This window comes from Piliocolobus tephrosceles, chromosome 7, assembly GCF_002776525.5.
Source record: "Piliocolobus tephrosceles isolate RC106 chromosome 7, ASM277652v3, whole genome shotgun sequence".
In the NCBI taxonomy this organism is placed as follows: Eukaryota; Metazoa; Chordata; class Mammalia; order Primates; family Cercopithecidae; genus Piliocolobus; species Piliocolobus tephrosceles.
The window spans coordinates 40,835,043-40,853,907 of record NC_045440.1 but is presented as its reverse complement, the minus strand read 5'-3'; the positions used below and the strand labels follow the sequence as shown (position 1 = coordinate 40,853,907).

General features: G+C 43.8%; 1 protein-coding gene across 4 annotated transcripts in view; it reads left to right on the top strand.

The window, feature by feature from the left end:
- The window catches only part of SLC20A2 (solute carrier family 20 member 2), a 125,320-nt gene that overhangs the window by 81,361 nt on the left and 25,094 nt on the right, over window positions 1-18,865 (top strand). For all 4 annotated transcript variants that reach the window (XM_023214446.2, XM_023214448.2, XM_023214447.2 and 1 more), the window contains exons 5-6: window positions 2,210-2,306; window positions 13,863-13,979. In XM_023214446.2, the coding sequence (XP_023070214.1) occupies window positions 2,210-2,306; window positions 13,863-13,979 (214 nt within the window). The remainder of the gene's footprint in view (window positions 1-2,209; window positions 2,307-13,862; window positions 13,980-18,865) is intronic.

Genomic DNA, 18,865 nt, shown 5'->3' with positions numbered 1-18,865 from the left:
CTTAAAGGCACACCCCTCTGTAGCCTGCCAGCCTTCACGCCTCCCCTCCTGTCTCTGGAATCCGTGCTCACCTGGCAAGCCCTACTCAGCCCTTAGGTGTCACTTCCCAGGAAGCTGCTCCTCTCCTCCCCTTCCCCAGATTCGCTTGGTCCCCTCTCTTTTGAGCTCTGGCCACAGTCCACCTTCCCATCACGGCACTTAGCGTATCATATGGTGCTTCATTTCTTGCTTAGTTGCCTGTTCACTATTTGACTGTAAGATCTCTGAGAGCAGAAACCATGACCGCCCTGGCCACTTCTGTATTCCAGGGCCCAGTACTGTGCTTAGCACTTACAAGACACTTGGTAAATATTTAGGAGGAGGGAATAACAGATACTTGGATGAGTGGCAGATGATGGAGGGATGGATAGGTGGAAAGGAGGGAGGAAGAGAGAGAAAGGAAGTAGGGGGAAGAAAGGAGACAGGTCAAACAAGAAGTCTGTCAATGAGTTTCTGAATAAGTTATTTTAGGCCAGGCGCGGTGGATCACTTGAGGTCAGGAGTTCGAGACCAGCCTGGCAAATATAGCGAAACCCCTTCTCTACTAAAAAATACAAAAAGTTAGCCCGGGATGGTGGCTCATGCCTGTAGTCCCAGCTACTTGGGAGGCAGAGACATGAGAATCGCTTGAATGCTGGAGGCAGAGGTTGCAGTGAGCCAAGATTGCACCACTGCACTCCAGTCTGGGTGACAGAGTGAGACTGTGTCTCAAGAGGAAAAAAAAAAAAGATATTTGAGGAAACATACGATGATTTAATTGAAAACACAGACTCGGGGTTGTCCACCTGCAGAAGTAATTGGTTGGGAATCTGTCTTTAGCAACTGTTGTCCCTAAGAAAACAATGCTGTGGAAACCAGAGGCCACAGGAATTGAGCCTCCCAGCATTTTGTTTTCAGTTCCTCCTGGGTTCTTTTCACGTGATATGTCACAGATGATCATAACTGGCTGTGTCACTCATGCCAGGCTCCAGCTCATTAATCTCAGTGTTTACCACATGGCTGCCTCCCCTGCCTGGTCTGGTGTGACACTCCCACACTTGAGTCTCATTCTGCCCTGCTCTTGCTGCATCATGCCTCACTGCATTCAACTTGAGCCTCTTGACAAGTGCTCTTGGCTCCTTGAGACATTCCAGAACAGCTCCTTGATGGGCTGTGCAGTTCTGCAAACATACTTGACTTCTAGGTATGTTTGCATTTGGCAGTAGCAGTCTTTGAGATGCTTATCCGTACTTCTGCAGCTCTCATCAATTTTTAGACCTAATTTTCCTTTTATCATGGCAGGTAGCATGTTCATGTAAGTGTGGCCTTTGTGATTATTAGAAGTTAGTCCCTTTTTGAATTATTTGAGCCACATCTGTGTGCCAGTGCTACATTGATGGGAGTTCCTGGCCCATATTTTTACTTCAACATTCTCTGTAGATCTGCTAAAAACTCTAAATGTCTCATATTCTGTTAAATGTTATTTAACTGAAAACATGCACAGTACCATTCTTGTGGAACTTACTAGATTTAGGGAATGTTGTAGCAGAAGCCTAAAGTAGTAAATAAATGTCAAATGGCAAATAAGTTATTTGACAAGGAACCGCAGTTCTTTTTAACTTCTAATAGTTGAAGGTTAAATACTATACCTTGTGAAAAGATCTGGAAATCCATAGCACATGGTAACATAGCTAAGATGCTTTGTGTAATAGAGTGTTGTAAAATCTCATGAAGTAATCTGACTCTCTTAGAGGATGCTTGGAGGTTGGAATCTCAAATTATTTGTTGAGTGTAGCCAGTTAGGGCCAAACCTGGATTTGGCTGTAGTGAGCGCAATGGGTTTTGAGGAAGGAGATGCTGAGCTCTGGGCTTTCGTCCTCCGGAACCGGCTTGACCCAACAGTTCTTTTCTGTTTCCAAGTGTGACATCAGCTCATGTGATTCCAGTGCTTTAATGTGTCTACTGGCCACAACAGTGGGCTCTTTGACATTGCATTTGTGTGGGAGAGATGGCCCCAGCCAATGCCATTTCTGTAGAAGTGGAGCAGATCATAGGCAGTAACAACGCCCATCCTTTTGGCCACACGGGTTTGGGAAGAGTTTCTTGTAACGGTGTTTTGTATCATTTTGTCTGTGTTGGCTCCAAGTGCTGCTGGGATCCTGACCTCCCGCTCTGTCTCCTTGTCCCACAGGAAGACCCTGTTCCCAACGGTCTCCGGGCACTCCCAGTATTCTATGCTGCTACCATAGCAATCAATGTCTTTTCCATCATGTACACAGGAGCACCAGGTAAGGATCATTGGAAGCACACTCCAGAGGCAAAGTGCATTGTATTCTAACAGTATCAGTGTTATTTGGTGCTGGCATTGTTGGCTGACAGTAAAAAGCATTACTCATGGTCATTATGGAATAGATGCTGGAGGTGTTGGCTGATAGTAAAATGCATTACTCACGGTCATTATAGAATAGTAAAAAGGGTGGTAAATGCATTTGCTTGTCTTAGTTAAATACCCAAGAGATATGTAGAGTACAAAGGCAGCAGACTTTCAAGTTAGAAAAAAAAAATTAAATCCCCACTCTGCCGTTTACACAGCCGTGTTGCCCCCACAGCTTACTTATCCACTCTGAGCCTCAGAACCTGATCTAATCCCACATGCCTGCAGGGTTGTGCCAGGGTCAGGAGAGGGTATGGAGCACCTGGGGCCATGCCTGGCACCCAGTGAGTGGGACAGTCCACACAACAGCAATGCCCAGTGGAGCTCTAAAGCCATCCACAGCACAGAGCACAGCCCCCTGGAAATATCAGACCAGTTAATCCAGAGACTAGAAGCCATGCTTTGTTTTTTTAGATACCAAAGCCAATGATGCTTTTCTTTGCTGAATTACTCCTTTTCTTGTCATTCTCATGGGTTTTGTTGTTGTTGTTTATGTTTGTTTGTTTGTTTGTTTTCGAGACGGAGTCTCGCTCTGTCACCCAGGCTGGAGTGCATTGGCGCGATCTCGGCAAACTGCAACCTCTGCCTCAAGCAATTCTCCTGCCTCAGCCTCCTGAGTAGCTGGGATTACAGGCGCCCACCACCACACCTGGCTAATTTTTGTATTTTTAGTAGAGACAGGGTTTCACAATGTTGGCCAGGCTGGTCTCGAACTCCTGACCTTGTGATCTGCCCGCCTTGACCTCCCAAAGTGCTGGGATTACAGGCGTGAGCCACTGCGCCCAGCCGCTTTTGTTTTTTGTATAAAGGTTCAGAGGGTTTTTGTGGAGGGGGTTAAAAATTATTTATTTATTTTTATTTATTTATTTATTTTGAGATGGAGTCTTGCTCTGTCACCCAGACTGGAGTGCAGTGGCGCGATCTCGGCTCACTGCAACCTTCGCCTCCCAGGTTCACACCATACTCCTGCCTCAGCCTCCCAAGCAGCTGGGACTACAGGCGCCCGCCACCAATTTTTTGTATTTTTAGTGGAGACTGGGTTTCACCATGTTAGCCAGGATGGTCTCGATCTCCTGACCTCGTGATCCACCCACGTTGGCCTCCCAAAGTGCTGGGATTTCAGACGTGAGCCACTTTTTTTTTTTTTTTTTTTTTTTTCTGTATTGTTCAGGCTAGAGTGCAGTGGTGCAATCATAGCCCACGGCAGCTTTGACCTCGTGGGCTGAATCAATCCTCCCACCTCAGCTCCCTGAGTAGCTGGGACCACAGGTGTGCACCACCACACCCAGCTAATTTTGTATTTTTTGTAGAGATGGGGACTCTATATTGCCCAGGCTGGCATCGAACTCCTGGCCTCAAGTAATCCTCCTGCCTCAGCTTCCCAAAGTGCTGGGATTACAGGTGTGAGCCATACTGCACCTGGCCTAGTTCTTTTCTTTTAGACCTTGAATAGGAAAAGGAATAAACTTATGCATGGTATTCTTATTTGCACCCATTTCAGCACTGATGAGCTGCTAGCATTCTGTTAAATATTTCTGTACATGTTTGCTAGAGAATATTCCTCTTCTATTTGTGAGATGCGCCTCCTACAGCCAGATTGTGGGATCTGTGATGACAATAGATGGGTTAGTTTGTGCTAGTTTTCATCTTGTTAATGTCCTTTATGGATGAAGATTCGGTTATTGGCCATATTTGACAGAAAAGTCTCCCTCTCTGTGTTTTAAAGATGAAATTTCTGCTAACTGACATGTCTTATCATAATTGAAAAGTAGCCTCTTCCAAAATAGTGGAAATTGTTATTACTTTCTCAAACTAGGACTTCTCAATGTAATGTTCCTCAGATTTTATTACACATATCTAATTATATTTTGTATGTTTCAGTACTGCAAATAAATTATTTCTAAATGATTCTAACATTATATAACCTTTTACTGTGGCATCTGTGCAGCATTCAGAACATTGATTGTAAAGGCTTAAATACTCAGCTGGGCATAGTGGCCACGCCTGTAATCTCAACACTTTGGGAGGCCGAGGTGTGTGGATCACAAGGTCAAGAGATCAAGACCATCCTGGCCAACATGGTGAAACCCCATCCCTACTAAAAATACAAAAACTAGCTGGGCGTGATGGTGCGCACTTGTAGTCCCAGCTACTTGGGAGGCTGAGGCAGGAGAATTGCTTGAACCTGGGAGGCGGAGGTTGCAGTGAGCCAAGATTGCACCACTGCACTCCAGCCTGGGTGACAGAGCGAGACTCTGTCTCAAAAAAAAAGGGTTTAAATACTCTCTGTGGGGCTTCCAGACTTTGGCTGATTTGAGGATGAGGGAAGGGGGAGCGCCAGAGCTGCTTTAGGTTCTAAGAAAGCAGGAAGCAAAGGTTGGAGGGATGAGGAGAGCAGGAGGAAGGTGAAATCCCAGTCATAGGTAACAGCAACCTGCTGCCCCTTTAGGTTTGATAATTCATGGACTGAGAAGTGTGTCACAGCTTTTTGAAGTGTGGGCCCCAGGATAAATTTAAAAAAAAATTTTTTTTGTTGTACTTCAAGTTCTAGGGTACATGTGCACAACGTGCAGGTTTGTTACATATGTATACTTGTGCCATGATGGTGTGCTGCACCCATCAACTTGTAAGTGAGGAGGCCGGGCGCAGTGACTCGTGCCTGTAATCCCCACTGTTTGGGAGGCTGAGAAAGGTGGACCACTTGAACCAGGTCAAGATTTCTAAAGCAGTGTGGCCAACATGGTGAAACTCCGTCTCTAGTAAAAATACAAAAATTGGCTGGGCATGGTGGTGGGCGCCTGTAGTCCCCGCTACCTGGGAGGCTGAGGCAGGAAAATCACTTGAACCTGGGAGGTGGAGATTGCAGTGAGCCGAGATCCCGCCACTGCACTCCAGCCTCGTCGACAAAGCAAGACTCCATCTCAAAAACAAAACAAAACAATTTTTTTTAAGTGAGTGACAGAGAAAAACCCAGTTCCAAACCATGGAGCCATGGAGTTAAGTGCACCACCTAGCGTGTGAATCCCTCAAACATCTCATAGTGCCAGGCACTTGGAAGGCCTGGAGCGCTGGTTTGGAAGTGAACTCTATAGGGGGAGATATCTTAGTCCTTGTTTTTTTTTTTTGTTGTTTGTTTGGTTTTTTTTTTTGAGATGAACTCTTGCACTGTCGCCCAGGCTGGAGTGCAATGGCGCAATCTCAGCTCACTGCAACCTCTGCCTCCCAGGTTCAAGCGATTATCTTGCTTCAGCCTCCCGAGTAGCTGGGATTACAGGCACCTGCCACCACAACTGGCTAATCTTTTGCATTTTTAGTAGATGGGATTTTACTACGTTGGCCAGGCTGGTCTCAAACTCCTGACCTTGTGATCCGCCTGCCTCGACCCCTCAAAGCGGGATTACAGACATGAGCCACCGTGCCTGGCCACTTGTTCTTATTTTATATGGGCTCTTAGAGCTCAAATTAGCTGAACAGAAAGCAAAGCCTCCTGCAATCACCAGACACCTCCCAGGTTGTTGACTTAAGAGACTGAGCCAGTGAAAGCTGAGGACGCCTTCTGTGGTGCCAAGTCCTGAACATGGGAATTGGCATTGATATGGATGGGGTTTTTTCATTTCTGTGTTTTATTTTTTCCACCCTCTATTCTTCTTGTTTCCTGTTTCTTCCAACTGTCGGAAGAAGACAATTATGATTTTTAATAAAAGTCTGACTTTTTCTATACATGGCCTTTTTTTCCATCTCTTCTTTTCCCCATCTTTTGGCTGCAGTTGGCACATTCGCTAAAAATATCTTACTGGGAGAGTAAATTATCTTAGGGAAAATTAAACTGTGTGACGAATGAGACTCTAAGAATAATATAAATACTAATATAAATACTTCATAGGGTTGTTGTGAGAAATAAATAATGTAAGTGTATTGAACTGAGCTTTATGTGGATTAATCCTTTTAGTCCTCCCAACTACTCTTGGTGATTGGCAATACAAATAACCTCATTTTACAGGTGGGAAACTGAGGCAAGGCAATGCTGAGTACCCAAGGTCCTGTAACTAGTAGGGTGCAGAACCAGAATTTGAACCACACCTCCAGTCCTGAGCCCTGGGGTCTTAGATGTGACATTATACAGATACAGGAGGTAGTTTAAAACACCACGTATAATACCTGGTATGTAATGTTGCAGTTAATGACAATAAAAATTGCATCAACCTTAACAAATTCTTTTTTTTTTTTCTGGAACAGAGTGTCGCTCTGTCACCCAGGATGGAGTGCAGTGGTGCAATCTTGGCTCACTACAAGCTCCGCCTCCCGGGTTCATGCCATTCTCTTGCTTCAGCCTCCTGAGTAGCTGGGACTACAGGCACCCGCCACCACGCCTGGCTAATTTTTTGTATTTTTAGTAGGGATGGGGTTTCACCGTGTTAGCCAGGATGGTCTCGAACTCCTGACCTCGTGATACGCCCGCCTCGGCCTCCCAAAGTACTGGGATTACAGCTGTGAGCCACCGCGCCCGATCTTAACAAGTTCTTTCTCTTCTCTTAACTCTCTTTAAAATGTCTTCTGGTATATTTGGGAACCTGGCACGTGCTGTCTCTTCGCTCGCTCGCGTTCTCTCTCTCTCTCCACCCCCTTCTCTCTCTCTCTCTCTCTCTCTCTCTCTCTCTCTATATATATATATATATAATTATTATTATTTTTTTTAGACAGAGTCTTGCTCTGTCTCCCAGGCTGGAGTGCAGTGGTGCAATCTCAGCTCACTGCAAGCTCTGTCTCCTGGGTTCAGGGATTCTCCTGCCTCAGCCTCCCAAGTAGCTGGGACTGTAGACGCACGCCACTGCGCCTGGCTAATTTTTGTGTTTTTAGTAGAGATGGGGTTTCACCATGTTGGCCAAGCTAGTCTCAAACCCCTAACCTCAGGTGATCCGCCCATCTCGGCCTCCCAAAATGCTGGGATTATAGGCGTGTGTCACCATGCCCAGCTATTTTTGTATATATTTAATATACTAGTTAGTGTGAAGAAGCAGCCACCTTCTTAATTAGGAGTATAAAAAATCTGGGCTGGTCATGGTGGTTAACACCTGTAATTCCAGCACTTAAGAAGGCTGAAGAGGCAGCATCACTTGAGGCCAGGTGTTCAAGACCAGCCTTGGCAACATAGCAAGACCCCATCTCTACAAAAATAACAAGAATAATAATAAAAATTGTAAAATCTGTATAAGGGGGTAAAGACTGTCATGAACTATGATCGTGGCCCTGCACTCAAGCCAGAAGACAGAGTGAGGCCCTGTCTCAAAAAAACAAAAGTCTGTATACGGATCTTGAAGTTCATTATTCCCTCGAAGCACGAGCAGTATTCCTAGTCATAAAGTTAGCGTTAGGTTCTGTAGTTGGGTGACTGTTCTGTCAGGAATGTGACATCCCTCCCCTCCCTAAGTCTTATTCCTAATTATAAAGTAAGGCCAGGAGTGGCACCTCCGATCAAGGGACACTATACCCCTGAGATAATGGAGTCAGGGTACCTGGCACAGGGCCCAGTACATCATCAGTGCTTCACACAGTCATTGTCCCTCCCTCTCCTCGGAGATTGGCCCTAGGACCTCCATAGATAAACCAAAATCAAGCTGGGCATGGTGGCTCATGCCTGTAATCCCAGCACTTTTGGGAGGCTGAGGTGGGTGGATCATCTGAGGTCAGGAGTTCGAGACCAGGTTGGCCAACATGGCAAAACCCCATCTCTACTAAAAATACAAAAATTAGCTTGACATAGTGGCATGTGCCTGTAATCCCAGCTACTTGGGAGGCTGAGGCAGGAGAATCACTTGAACCTGGGAGGTGGAGGTTACAGTGAGCCGAGATGGCACCACTGTACTCCAGCCTGGGCAATAGAGTAAGACTCTGTCTCAAAAACAAAACAAAACAAAAAAAGTTGATACCATCTGCAATATATATATATTTTTAATATCATATATGTGTGTGTATATATATACACATACATATTTTTTTTTACTTATAGAGCAAATTAGGAAATCACATTTTTTAAATTTTATTTCCTCAGCTAAGTTGTTTCAGCATTTCTGTTACATAGGTAGCCCCTCTAATGCTTTGAACGTCTTGATCTATCTAGAGCAAAAGACAAAGCTCAGTTTATAAGGCAGGATATTAGAGCAGTTCTGCAAAGGAGGTAAGTTCTGTGTGGGCACCCACATGAGTGTGAGTGTTTGCTGTGAGAAGATATTCACAGTATATTGTTATATGACAAAAGCATAGAATAGTTTATAGTGGGATTCTGCTTCTGTTTAATAAAAGGAAAAGAGAAAAATAAATATTTGACATGGTGTCCGTGCCTACCTAGAAAATGCCTGGAAAGATACACACCAAATAGTTCTTACTGTCTCCCTGGGAAATAAGTTGAAGAGGGGAGGATGATGAGGAAGGTTCATATTTGTCCATACGCTGATATTTTTACGCTAAGCATAGATTATTTATATAATGAAGACAGAGAATCTGTGCATTGAGTCACTGAGAAGGAAGGTTGTAGGGAGGAGATGATGGGTCATGGTATAAGGAAACTGATATGGACTAAAGCCTTATCGGTCCCATATAAGTTTTATTTGTTTATAGATCCTTAGTCATGAGTGTTAGATGTGAAAAACAAGAAGTACAACAAGGCAATAACAATGGAGACTGAGCTTGTATAAAAAGTTCTATGTACTTCTCCCTAAATGGCTTGAATATTCATCTCATCTTTTGGGAATGTGGAATAGAATTGTTGTAAAGATGCTTGAGATTAGAGCTAAATCACTATTCTCCGTATCTTTGCTGCTCCGCAAATGAAAGGCGCTTGACATGAAAGGCCATTTAGTGGCTAGAGCCAAGAATGGAGACCCAGAGCTCCCGGCGCTGGTTCCTGGCAGCCACTTTTGGCTGAGTGAACATGAGCCACTGAGGCTGTGCCCCACTATGTCCATCCACAGGGGGAAATGACAGCTGTATCTTACTGCCTCCTGAAGGCATGATTGTTTGGAAACAATTTGAGATCCGTACCAGAAAGACAATTTAATAGAAAGTATTTTAGTCAAAAACGTTGTTGTGTAGAAGCCAGTCTTGACTTTTTAGGAGAAAAACCGTTTGCCTTGGGTATGCATTGATTCAGGTGCTGTCCTGTGCTGAATCTTTGTATTGAATTGTTTTTTATCTACAAAACTGGATTTTATATACTTAGTACAGTTTGGAGCTGTGTAACACAGGTAACTGTCAGTTTACGTTTTTCACATGCAAGCCTTAAAAGTAAATCCTTGTGCTTGTCTGATTCTCTGCTAAATCACCAAACTGCTGGAATACTTCAGTAAGATCCTGTCCCCATTCTGCTCCCCTTCTCACTACTGTGAACAGCTTCCCCTGTTTTCCCAAGTTCCTTCTCTTTTCTTCCTCCTCCTTGACGTGTTACTCTGTTTCCCCACCACTCCCTCTGGGTGATGTGTTTCTCTCCTGCTTCCCCTGCCAGTTTCTCATGACTGGGAGGTGATTTTAGAGTTTTCTGGCTATTTCCCAGGCCACATCAGTAGTAGAGGCAGGTGTGACGGCAAAGCTGCAAAGGGCAGGTGATATTATCTTAAATCTAAGCACAGGGTGAGAAGTCTTGCCCCCGACCTCAGGTTCACCCTTTTGGCGTTGGTCCTGACACCATCTGGGACCCCATGTGACCCTGCTGGGAGCCTGGTGTGGTCCTAGAAGGAGCCCATCAAGTAGCCCTTCTTGACTTCTGTTCCGGGCCCTGCTCAGCATGAATGGTAAAAATAGGACCTGATAGCAAAAGTGTTCACTCATTTTTGAAATATGTATTTCAGCTTGCTTCTCTCTCCCTGTGGTCTGAAGGGTTTGCCTCTCATAGATCAGTTTGGCACAGTAGCGCTAAGCCAAAGTAGCACAAGTAGCAATTTTATCATCAGCAAAACCGGAGAAGCAGCAGGGAAACCTCTTCAGGAACCGTGCTTTGAAGCCGTGTGGGGGATTGGTGTTGGTGTCAGTTGTTAGTTTGAGGTTGGTAAAGAGCAGGTACCATTCGAGTTGGCAGGAACCAGCTTTGGTGCAATCCTTTGCCACGTGTATGATGAACCCCTACGTGAAGCTGGACAGCAGACGCTGGGAAGCCTTGGCCCCAGACGCAGCCCAATGCAACCAACCAAGGGGTCACACAAGCAGCTCTCAGCTTTGGGTGCAGGCGCAGAGCCTGCGTTGGATGGGGCCTGCTGGGTGTCAGTGCAGCCGCGCGGCAGGGCCAAGTCCATAGCCCTCCAATGTAGTCAGCGGGGTGGGAGCCGAGCAGTTAAGTGTCTGTCCTCCCCCAGTGACCTTAGCTATCACTGAGCTAGGTGATTCTGGATTTTTGTTTTTAATACTTATATACATTAATTCTGACTATATATGGTATTAACTACCTATTCTATTAATACAACCTCTTACAATTATAAAAAAAAAATTTTTTTTTCTTCTGAGATAGTATCTTGCTCTGTTGCCCAGGCTGGAGTGCAGTGGCGCGATCTTGGCTCACTGCAACTCTGCCCCCTGGGTTCACGCCATTCTCCTGCCTCAGCCTCCTGAGTAGCTGGGACTACAGGTGCCTGCCACCACGCCCAGCTAATTTTTTTGTATTTTTAGTAGAGACGGGGTTTCACCGTGTTAGCCAGGATGGTCTTGATCTCCTGACCTCGTGATCCACCCACCTCGGCCTCCCAAAGTGCTGGGATTACAGGTGTGACCCACCGTGCCCAGCCCAAATGTTTAATAGTATGTTTTTCTGTGTGTGTGTGTGTGTGTGTGTGTGTGTATTTTTGTTTTTTTTTGGGGGGGGGGTTTTATTGAGGCAGGATCTCACTCTGTTGCCCAGGCTGGAGTTCAGTGGCGCTATCATAGCTCACTGCAGCCTCAAACTCCAGGGCTCAAGAAATCCTCCCACCTCAGCCTCCCAAGTAGTTGGGACTACAGGCGTGCACCACTACTCCCAGCTAATCTTTTTATTTTTATTTTGTAGAGACAGGGTGTCACTGTGTTCTCAGGATAGTCTTGAACTCCTGGCTTCAAGTCACCTCAGCCTCCCAAAGTGCTGGGATTACAGGCATGAGGCACCCTGCCCAGCCTAATAGTACTTCAGTTGAGTAACTTTGTGCTCCTTTGTATGTATAAAATGGTTAACAATATAACAAAGACTGCAAATTTATTTAAGAGCAAAGTGTTAAATAGTTAACGCCTTTGAATTAAATTTTTTAACAATTTACAAAAGTGACATTCTTATTGTATATATATTTTTATTTCTTTTTCTTTTTTATATTTTGTTTTTTACTTTTTTTTAGTAAATTCTCGCAGATCCTTATCTTATTGTATATATTTTTTAAGTTACCACTATAAAAGTATATGTAAAAAAATGTGAAATTTCCACTCCAGTCTCCCATCTCTCCATAAAGAAATTGGAAACCACTGTATCTTCCCAGAACTTTTTCTGTAAATTCACAGATATGGCAGGAATGTGGAAAGGTAGATGTTTTATTTTTCAAACATAAATTGCATCATGCTATGTGTATATCATACCACTAGCCTGTATTACTCATTGGATCTTGGGCCTCTTTCCTTATCAGTACATATAGACCTACCTAATTCTTAAGACTGTCTACAATAATTATTTCACATTTTCATAATGGTGCATGTATTAGTTGTTCTACAGATTCTTACTATTACAAATAATGCTGTGGTGAGTATTCTTGCACATCTTCCAGTGAGTTTATGTACGAGCATGAGTGTTTAAGTTGTGCACGTATGAATGTGTGTGAATGTGCCTATTGTCACCATTGACAGCAGATGGACAAAATTCAGGGTGATGAGTGCTGGAGATATGACAGTGCTATGAAAAGATGACGTTTTCAAACCATGTGCGCTTCCACCCTTGGATTGACTAATGTTATTATGCTAAGTGTGCATTATGGGATTTGAGTGAAGTTTTTCTGCACTGTAATTCCATAAGTTGATGCTTCAAAGAAGAATTAAATTTGAGGTTAATGTCCTTTTTAAAAACTCTTATTCCTTGGGCCAGGTGGCTCACGCCTGTAATCCCAGCTCTTTGGGAGGCCAAAGCAGGAACATCCCATGAGGCTAGGAGTTTGAGACCAGCCTGGGCAACATCGCAAGACCTTGTCTCTTAAAAATAAAAAATAAAAATAAACAAACAACAACAAAAATCCTTTTATTTCTCAACTGATTTCAAAGAAGTTCTGTGTATGTGGCTAGGGCGCATGTCTGTTTAAAGTAGGGCTGCTGGCTGCTGAGGAACTAGGAGAGGCCTCAGTTGTGGGAGCAGGCAGTGTCCAGTCAGCAGCTTCCTGCCACAGGTGGGCTGGGCTGGGGTGGGCATCAGGATGGAAGACAGCTGACTCCTTTCTTTTTTCTTCTTTCTTTTTTTTTTTTTTTTTGAGACAGAGTTTTACTCTTGTTGCCCAGACTAGAGTGCAATGGCATGATCTCGGCTCACTGCAACCTCCACCTCCCAGGTTCAAGCGATTTTCCTGCCTCAGCCTCCTGAGTAGCTGTGATTACAGCCACCTGCCACTGCACCGGGCTAATTTTTCGTATTTTTAGTAGAGATGGGATTTCACCATGTTGGTCAGGCTGGTCTCGAACTCCTGACCTCAGGTGATCCCCCTACCACAGCCTTCCAGAGTGCTGGGATTACAGGTGTGAGCCATCATGCCCGACCTCAGCTGACTCCCTCTCAGCCACATTTGTGCATGCAGCCATTTAGATATCGAAATAATATGTAAATGGATTTCATCCCAACTTAAATATGCTGTTTGTGCCCAGTTGTTAAAATTTTATTTATTTATTTATTTTTATTTTATTTATTTATTTGTTTTGAGATGGAGTCTCACTCCATTGCCCAGGCTAGAGTGCAGTGGTGCAATCTTGGCTCACAGCAACCTCCCCCACCTGGGTTCAAACGATTCTTCTGCCTCAGCCTCCCAAGTAGCTGGGATTACAGGCATGCGCCATCATGCCCAGCTAATTTTTGAATTTTTGTAGAGACAGGGTTTTACCATATTGGCCAGGCTGATCTCGAACTCCTGACCTCAGGTGATCCTCCCACTTTGGCCTCCCAAAGTGCTGGGATTACAGCACCCAGCCCCCAGTTGGTAAAATTTTAATAATTAGCTTACTAACTAGTTTAAGCACATATTCGCAAGATATAGGATGTCTTGAACATACAGCTTTCTGCTCCAAAAAGTACAGCATGTTTTTTTGGTTGAGAGTTTTATTTACTACAAAATCCAGGCGATTCATTCTCGATTTGGGGAGTGGGAAGTCCACTGCCCTGAGGCCTAACCTTGTAGAAGTTTCCCGTAATGACACTGCTTCTCATTTTCCTTCCCAGTGCTCGGCCTGGTTCTCCCCATGTGGGCCATAGCCCTCATTTCCTTTGGTGTCGCCCTCCTGTTCGCTTTCTTTGTGTGGCTCTTCGTATGTCCGTGGATGCGGAGGAAAATAACAGGTATGGGCTTTTTGATTCTTCTGATTTACAGAAATTCTCCTGATTTCCAAAACCTCACATGTAATACGACATGATCCTTACTAATGGAGGAAGAGGAAGTGTGGGTGACTCCAGAACATACCCCATCCTCTGTCACTCGGTTCTTGAGTGCTTTCTGGCTCAGACATTTTCTTGATAAGCTGTAACCCAGGTGGGCAGTAAGGTCCCAGTTGCCATGAGTAACTGAAAGTTAACCGTGCAGTCCAGTTCTGCTAGCCTGTGGAAAAACGTTAGCCTTCATAGAAATGCAAATTAACACCACAGGGAGATTTTGTTTCCCACCCACATGAATGGCTAAGAGTAAAAAGTTCTCGCCATTCCGTATGTAGGTGAAGAAGTGAAATAATTGGAACTCTCCCAGGTTTATGCTGAAATGTAAAATGGTGCAACCACTTTGGAAGTTAGGTTTGCAGTTTCTTTATAAAGTTAACCTTACACTTACCATGTGGGCCAGTAATTTCACTCCTAGCTGTTTCTCCAAAGAAATGAAAACATGTGTTCATAAAAAGACTTGTACACAAATCTTTTCATCATAAAAGCCCAAAGTGGAAACAACCCATGTGTTGGTCAGCAGGCAAATGGGTAACCAAATTGAGTAAATTCATGGGATGGACGACCACGCAGCAATAGAGAGAATGAACTGCTGGGGACCCTACAGCGGAAGGCATCCCACAGCCGTGATACTGAGCAGAAGTCCATGATCCGGAAGAGTAGCTATTCTGCATGCTGGCATTTTTCATAACATTTCCATAAATTTTCATTTAAAAGTTTCATGGATCTTTCCATTAAATTTAAGAATAGGGAAAATTTATCTGTAGCAACAGAAAGCACTGATCGCCTGGGATGGGTGGGGGTTGGAGAAGGCAGCTTGGGAACTTATCAGGGACATAAAATGTCTTTGTTTTCATCGGGGAAGGGGCTTTAGGGTGTGCCCACTTGCAGCAGGTCATCACCTGGGTACTTAAATTGTATGCATTTTTGACTGGGCATGGTGGCTTACACCTGTAATCCCAGCACTTTGGGAGGCCAAGTTGGGTGGATCACCTGAGGTCAGGAGTTCGAGACCAGCCTGACCAACAAGGTAAGTAAATCCCTGTCTCTACTGAAAATACAAAAATTAGCCGGGCCCTGGCGGCAGGTGCCTGTAGTCCCAGCTACGCAGGAGGCTGAAACAGGAGAATTGCTTGAACCAGGAGGCGGAGGTTGCAGTGAGCCACTGCACTCCAGCCTGGGCGACACAGCGAGACTCCATCTCAAAAAAATAGATATATGCATTGTATTATAGATACATATAAAACCTATAATGATAATTGTATTATTATAGTACTGTAATAATTATACTGTGGAATAATATAATATACTATATAATAACTGTATAGTATAATATGCAGTATAGTACTCTACTGTATAGTACTTTAATAATTGTATTATTATAGCTATAGTAATTATAGCATATATATAATAAAATGAAACAATAAAAATAAAACACATGTTACTAAAAGGAAAAACAGTTTTTAAGAAGAAGAATATGGCTTAGGAAGTCAGCCAGGGCTGTTTTCCTATTCCCAATTCCCCATATTCGAATTTCAAGCCTTGAAGCCACATGCTTTTTCTAGAGCTCTCAAAAAACAAGTATTTACATTTGGTCTCAGCATGTACCATAGGGTCACATTTCAGTATGGATATATCTGCATTTGGAGATTCACGTTTCGAAGAAGACCAAAATACATGAGACAAAGCATGCTCCTGATTTGGAAGACAGTATAGTAGAGATGCCAGTTCTTCTCAGATTCATCTCTAGACTTTAGACAATTTAAATAGAAATCCCAGCAGGATATTTTGTAGATTTAGACAAGCCACTTTTAAAGTTCGTGTAGTAAGTCAAAGAAACTAGATGAGCTGGAACAATTTTGGAAAAGAAAAAAGTTGGAGGATTCATATTAACCTGACTTCACGGCTTGTTATGAAGCCACAAAGCAGTGTGGAATTTGGGAAGAGAGAAACACATAGATGAATGGAACAAGAATAGAGTCTAGAAATAGACCCACACTAATGTGGCCAGTAGGTTTTAGACAACGGTATAGAAGCAGTTCAGTGTAGAAAGGACAGTCTTTTCAACAAATGGTTTTGGAGCACTTGACATCCGTATGCCAAAATAAGAACCTTAACGTAAACCTTATTTTAAAAAATAGCTTAAAGTGCATCATAGATCTAAATACAAAATTTTTTAAAAAATAAGACTTTTAGGAAAAAAAAAATATAAGGGAAAACTTTGTGACCTTGGGTTGAGAAAAGAGTTTTTAGATATGACACCAAAAACATGTTCTATAAAAGAACGAGTTGGGCCAGGCATGGTGGCTCACGCCTGTAATCCCAGAACTTTGGGAGGCCAAGGTGGGCAGATCACCTGAGGTCAGGAGTTCAAGACCAGCCTGGCCAACATGGAGAAACCCTGTCTCTATTAAAAATACAAAATTAGCTGAGTGTGGTGGCTCATGCCTGTAATCCCAGTTACTCGGGAGGCTGAGGCAGGAGAATTGCTTGAACCCAGGAGGCGGAGGTTACAGTGAGCCGAGATCATGCCATTGCACTCCACCCTGGGCAAGAAGAGCGAAACTCCATCTCAAAAAAAAAAAAAAAGAAAAAAAAAGGACAAGTTGATAAATTGTACATCATCAAAATTTGAAACTATTGGTCTGTGAGAAGCACTGTGAACAGAATGGGAGAAAATGTTTGCAAATCCCATACCTACAAAGGACTTGCATTCAAAAAATAAAAAGAAATTTTAGAAAACAAATAATTAAAAAACGAGCAAAATAGGCCCGGCACAGTGGCACACACCTGTAATCCCAGCACTTTGGGAGGCCAAGGCAGGCGGATCACAAGGTCAGGAGATCGAGACCATCTTGGCCAACATGGTGAAACCCCGTCTCTACTAAAAATACAAAAATTAGCTGGGCATGGTGGTGCATGCCTGTAATCCCAGCTATTCAGGAGGCTGAGCCGGGAGAATCGCTTGAACCAGGGAATCAGAGGTTGCAGGGATCCGAGATCGCGCCACAGCACTCCAGCCTGGTGACAGAGCAAGACTCTGTCTCAAAAAAAAGTAAAATAGGCCGGGCATGGTGGCTCATGCCTGTAATCCCAGCACTGTGGGAGGCTTCACAAGGTCAGGATTTTGAGACAAGCCTGGCCAACATGGTGAAACTCCATCTCTACTAAATATACAAAATTAATCGGGTATGGTGGCGGGCGCCTCTAATCCCAGCTACTCAGGAGGCTGAGGCAGGGGAATCACTTGAACCCGGGAGGCGGAGGTTGCAGTGAGCCGAGATCACGCCAGTGCACTCCAGTGCACTCTAGCCTGGGCAAAAAGAGTGCAACTCCATCTCAAAAAAAAAAAAAAAAAAAAAGCAAAATATTTGAATAGACACTTCACCAAAGAAGATAGATGGGACCAGACATGGTGGCTCACGCCTGTAATCCCAGCACTTTGGGAGGTTGAGGGGGGCAGTTCAGGAGGTCAAGAGATCAAGACCATCCTGGCCAACATAGTGAAACCCCGTCTCTACTAAAAATACAAAAATTAGCCGGTTGTGGTGGCGGGCGCCTGTAGTCCCAGCTACTCGGGAGGCTGAGGCAGGAGAATCGCTTGAACCCGGGAGGCAGAGGTTACAGTGAGCGAAGATTGCGCCACTACACTCCAGCCTGGTGACAGGGCAAGACTCCGTCTCAAAAAAAAAAGATAGATGGATATTAGATGAGTCCATGAAAAGGTGCTCAACATCAGTAGTCATCGGGAAGTACAAATTCACATCACAGCGAGATACTACTACCACCTACTTGAACGGCTTTTTAAAAATACCGACAGTAAAGGCCGGGCGCGGTGGCTCATACCTATAATCCCAGCACTTTGGAAGGCCGAGGCAGGCAGATCACAAGGTCAGGAAATCAAGACCATCCTGGCTAACATGGTGAAACCCCGTCTCTACTAAAAATACAAAAAAAATTAGTCGGGCATGGTGGCGGGCGCCTGTAGTCCCGGCTACTCGGGAGGCTGAGGCAGGGGAATGGCGTGAACCCGGGGGGTGGAGCTTGCAGTGAGCTGAGATCAAGATTCCGAGAAAGAGAGAAAGAGAGAGAGAGAGAAACTGACAGTATTAAATGCTGTCAGTATTTACAAGAATGAAGAGCAACTGGAACCTCGTACATTGCTGGTGAGAATGTCAAATGGTACAGGGAACTGTTTGTCAACTTCTTATATGGCTAATACTTGCCATAAATATACTCTTAACCACTCCTAGATATTTCCCTAGAAAAATGAAAACTTAAATTCACACAGAAATCTGCATGTGAATGTTTATAGCACCTTTATATGCAATCTCCAAAAACCCGCATTATTCACAGAATAAATAAATTGTGGTGCCTTTGAACATTTGAATACTACTCAGCAATTAAAAGGAACACATTATTGATCCATGTAACAACATGGATGGATTTCAAAGGCATGATGCTGAGTAGAAAAAGCCAGTCTAAAAAATCACATATTTTATTATTTATTTATGTGACTTTCTGAAAAAGGCAGTTTTTCAGAAATTGAAGTTTCTTATTCTGAGGTTTAAGAAACAGAAGGCCAGTCTAGGTGGCTATAGATTTACAGAACATTAGCGCTGGAGGGAACTGTGGTATTCGGAGCTAACCCTTTTTGTTGTTGTTTTTGGATATGATAACTCAGGCCCTAAATTTCCATCTTTTCCTCAATTGCTGAATTTTCTGGCTAGAGTTTTCCAGGTAACTAATTTAACTTTTGACTTCCTTTTTTTTTTTTTTTTTTTTTTTTTTTTTTT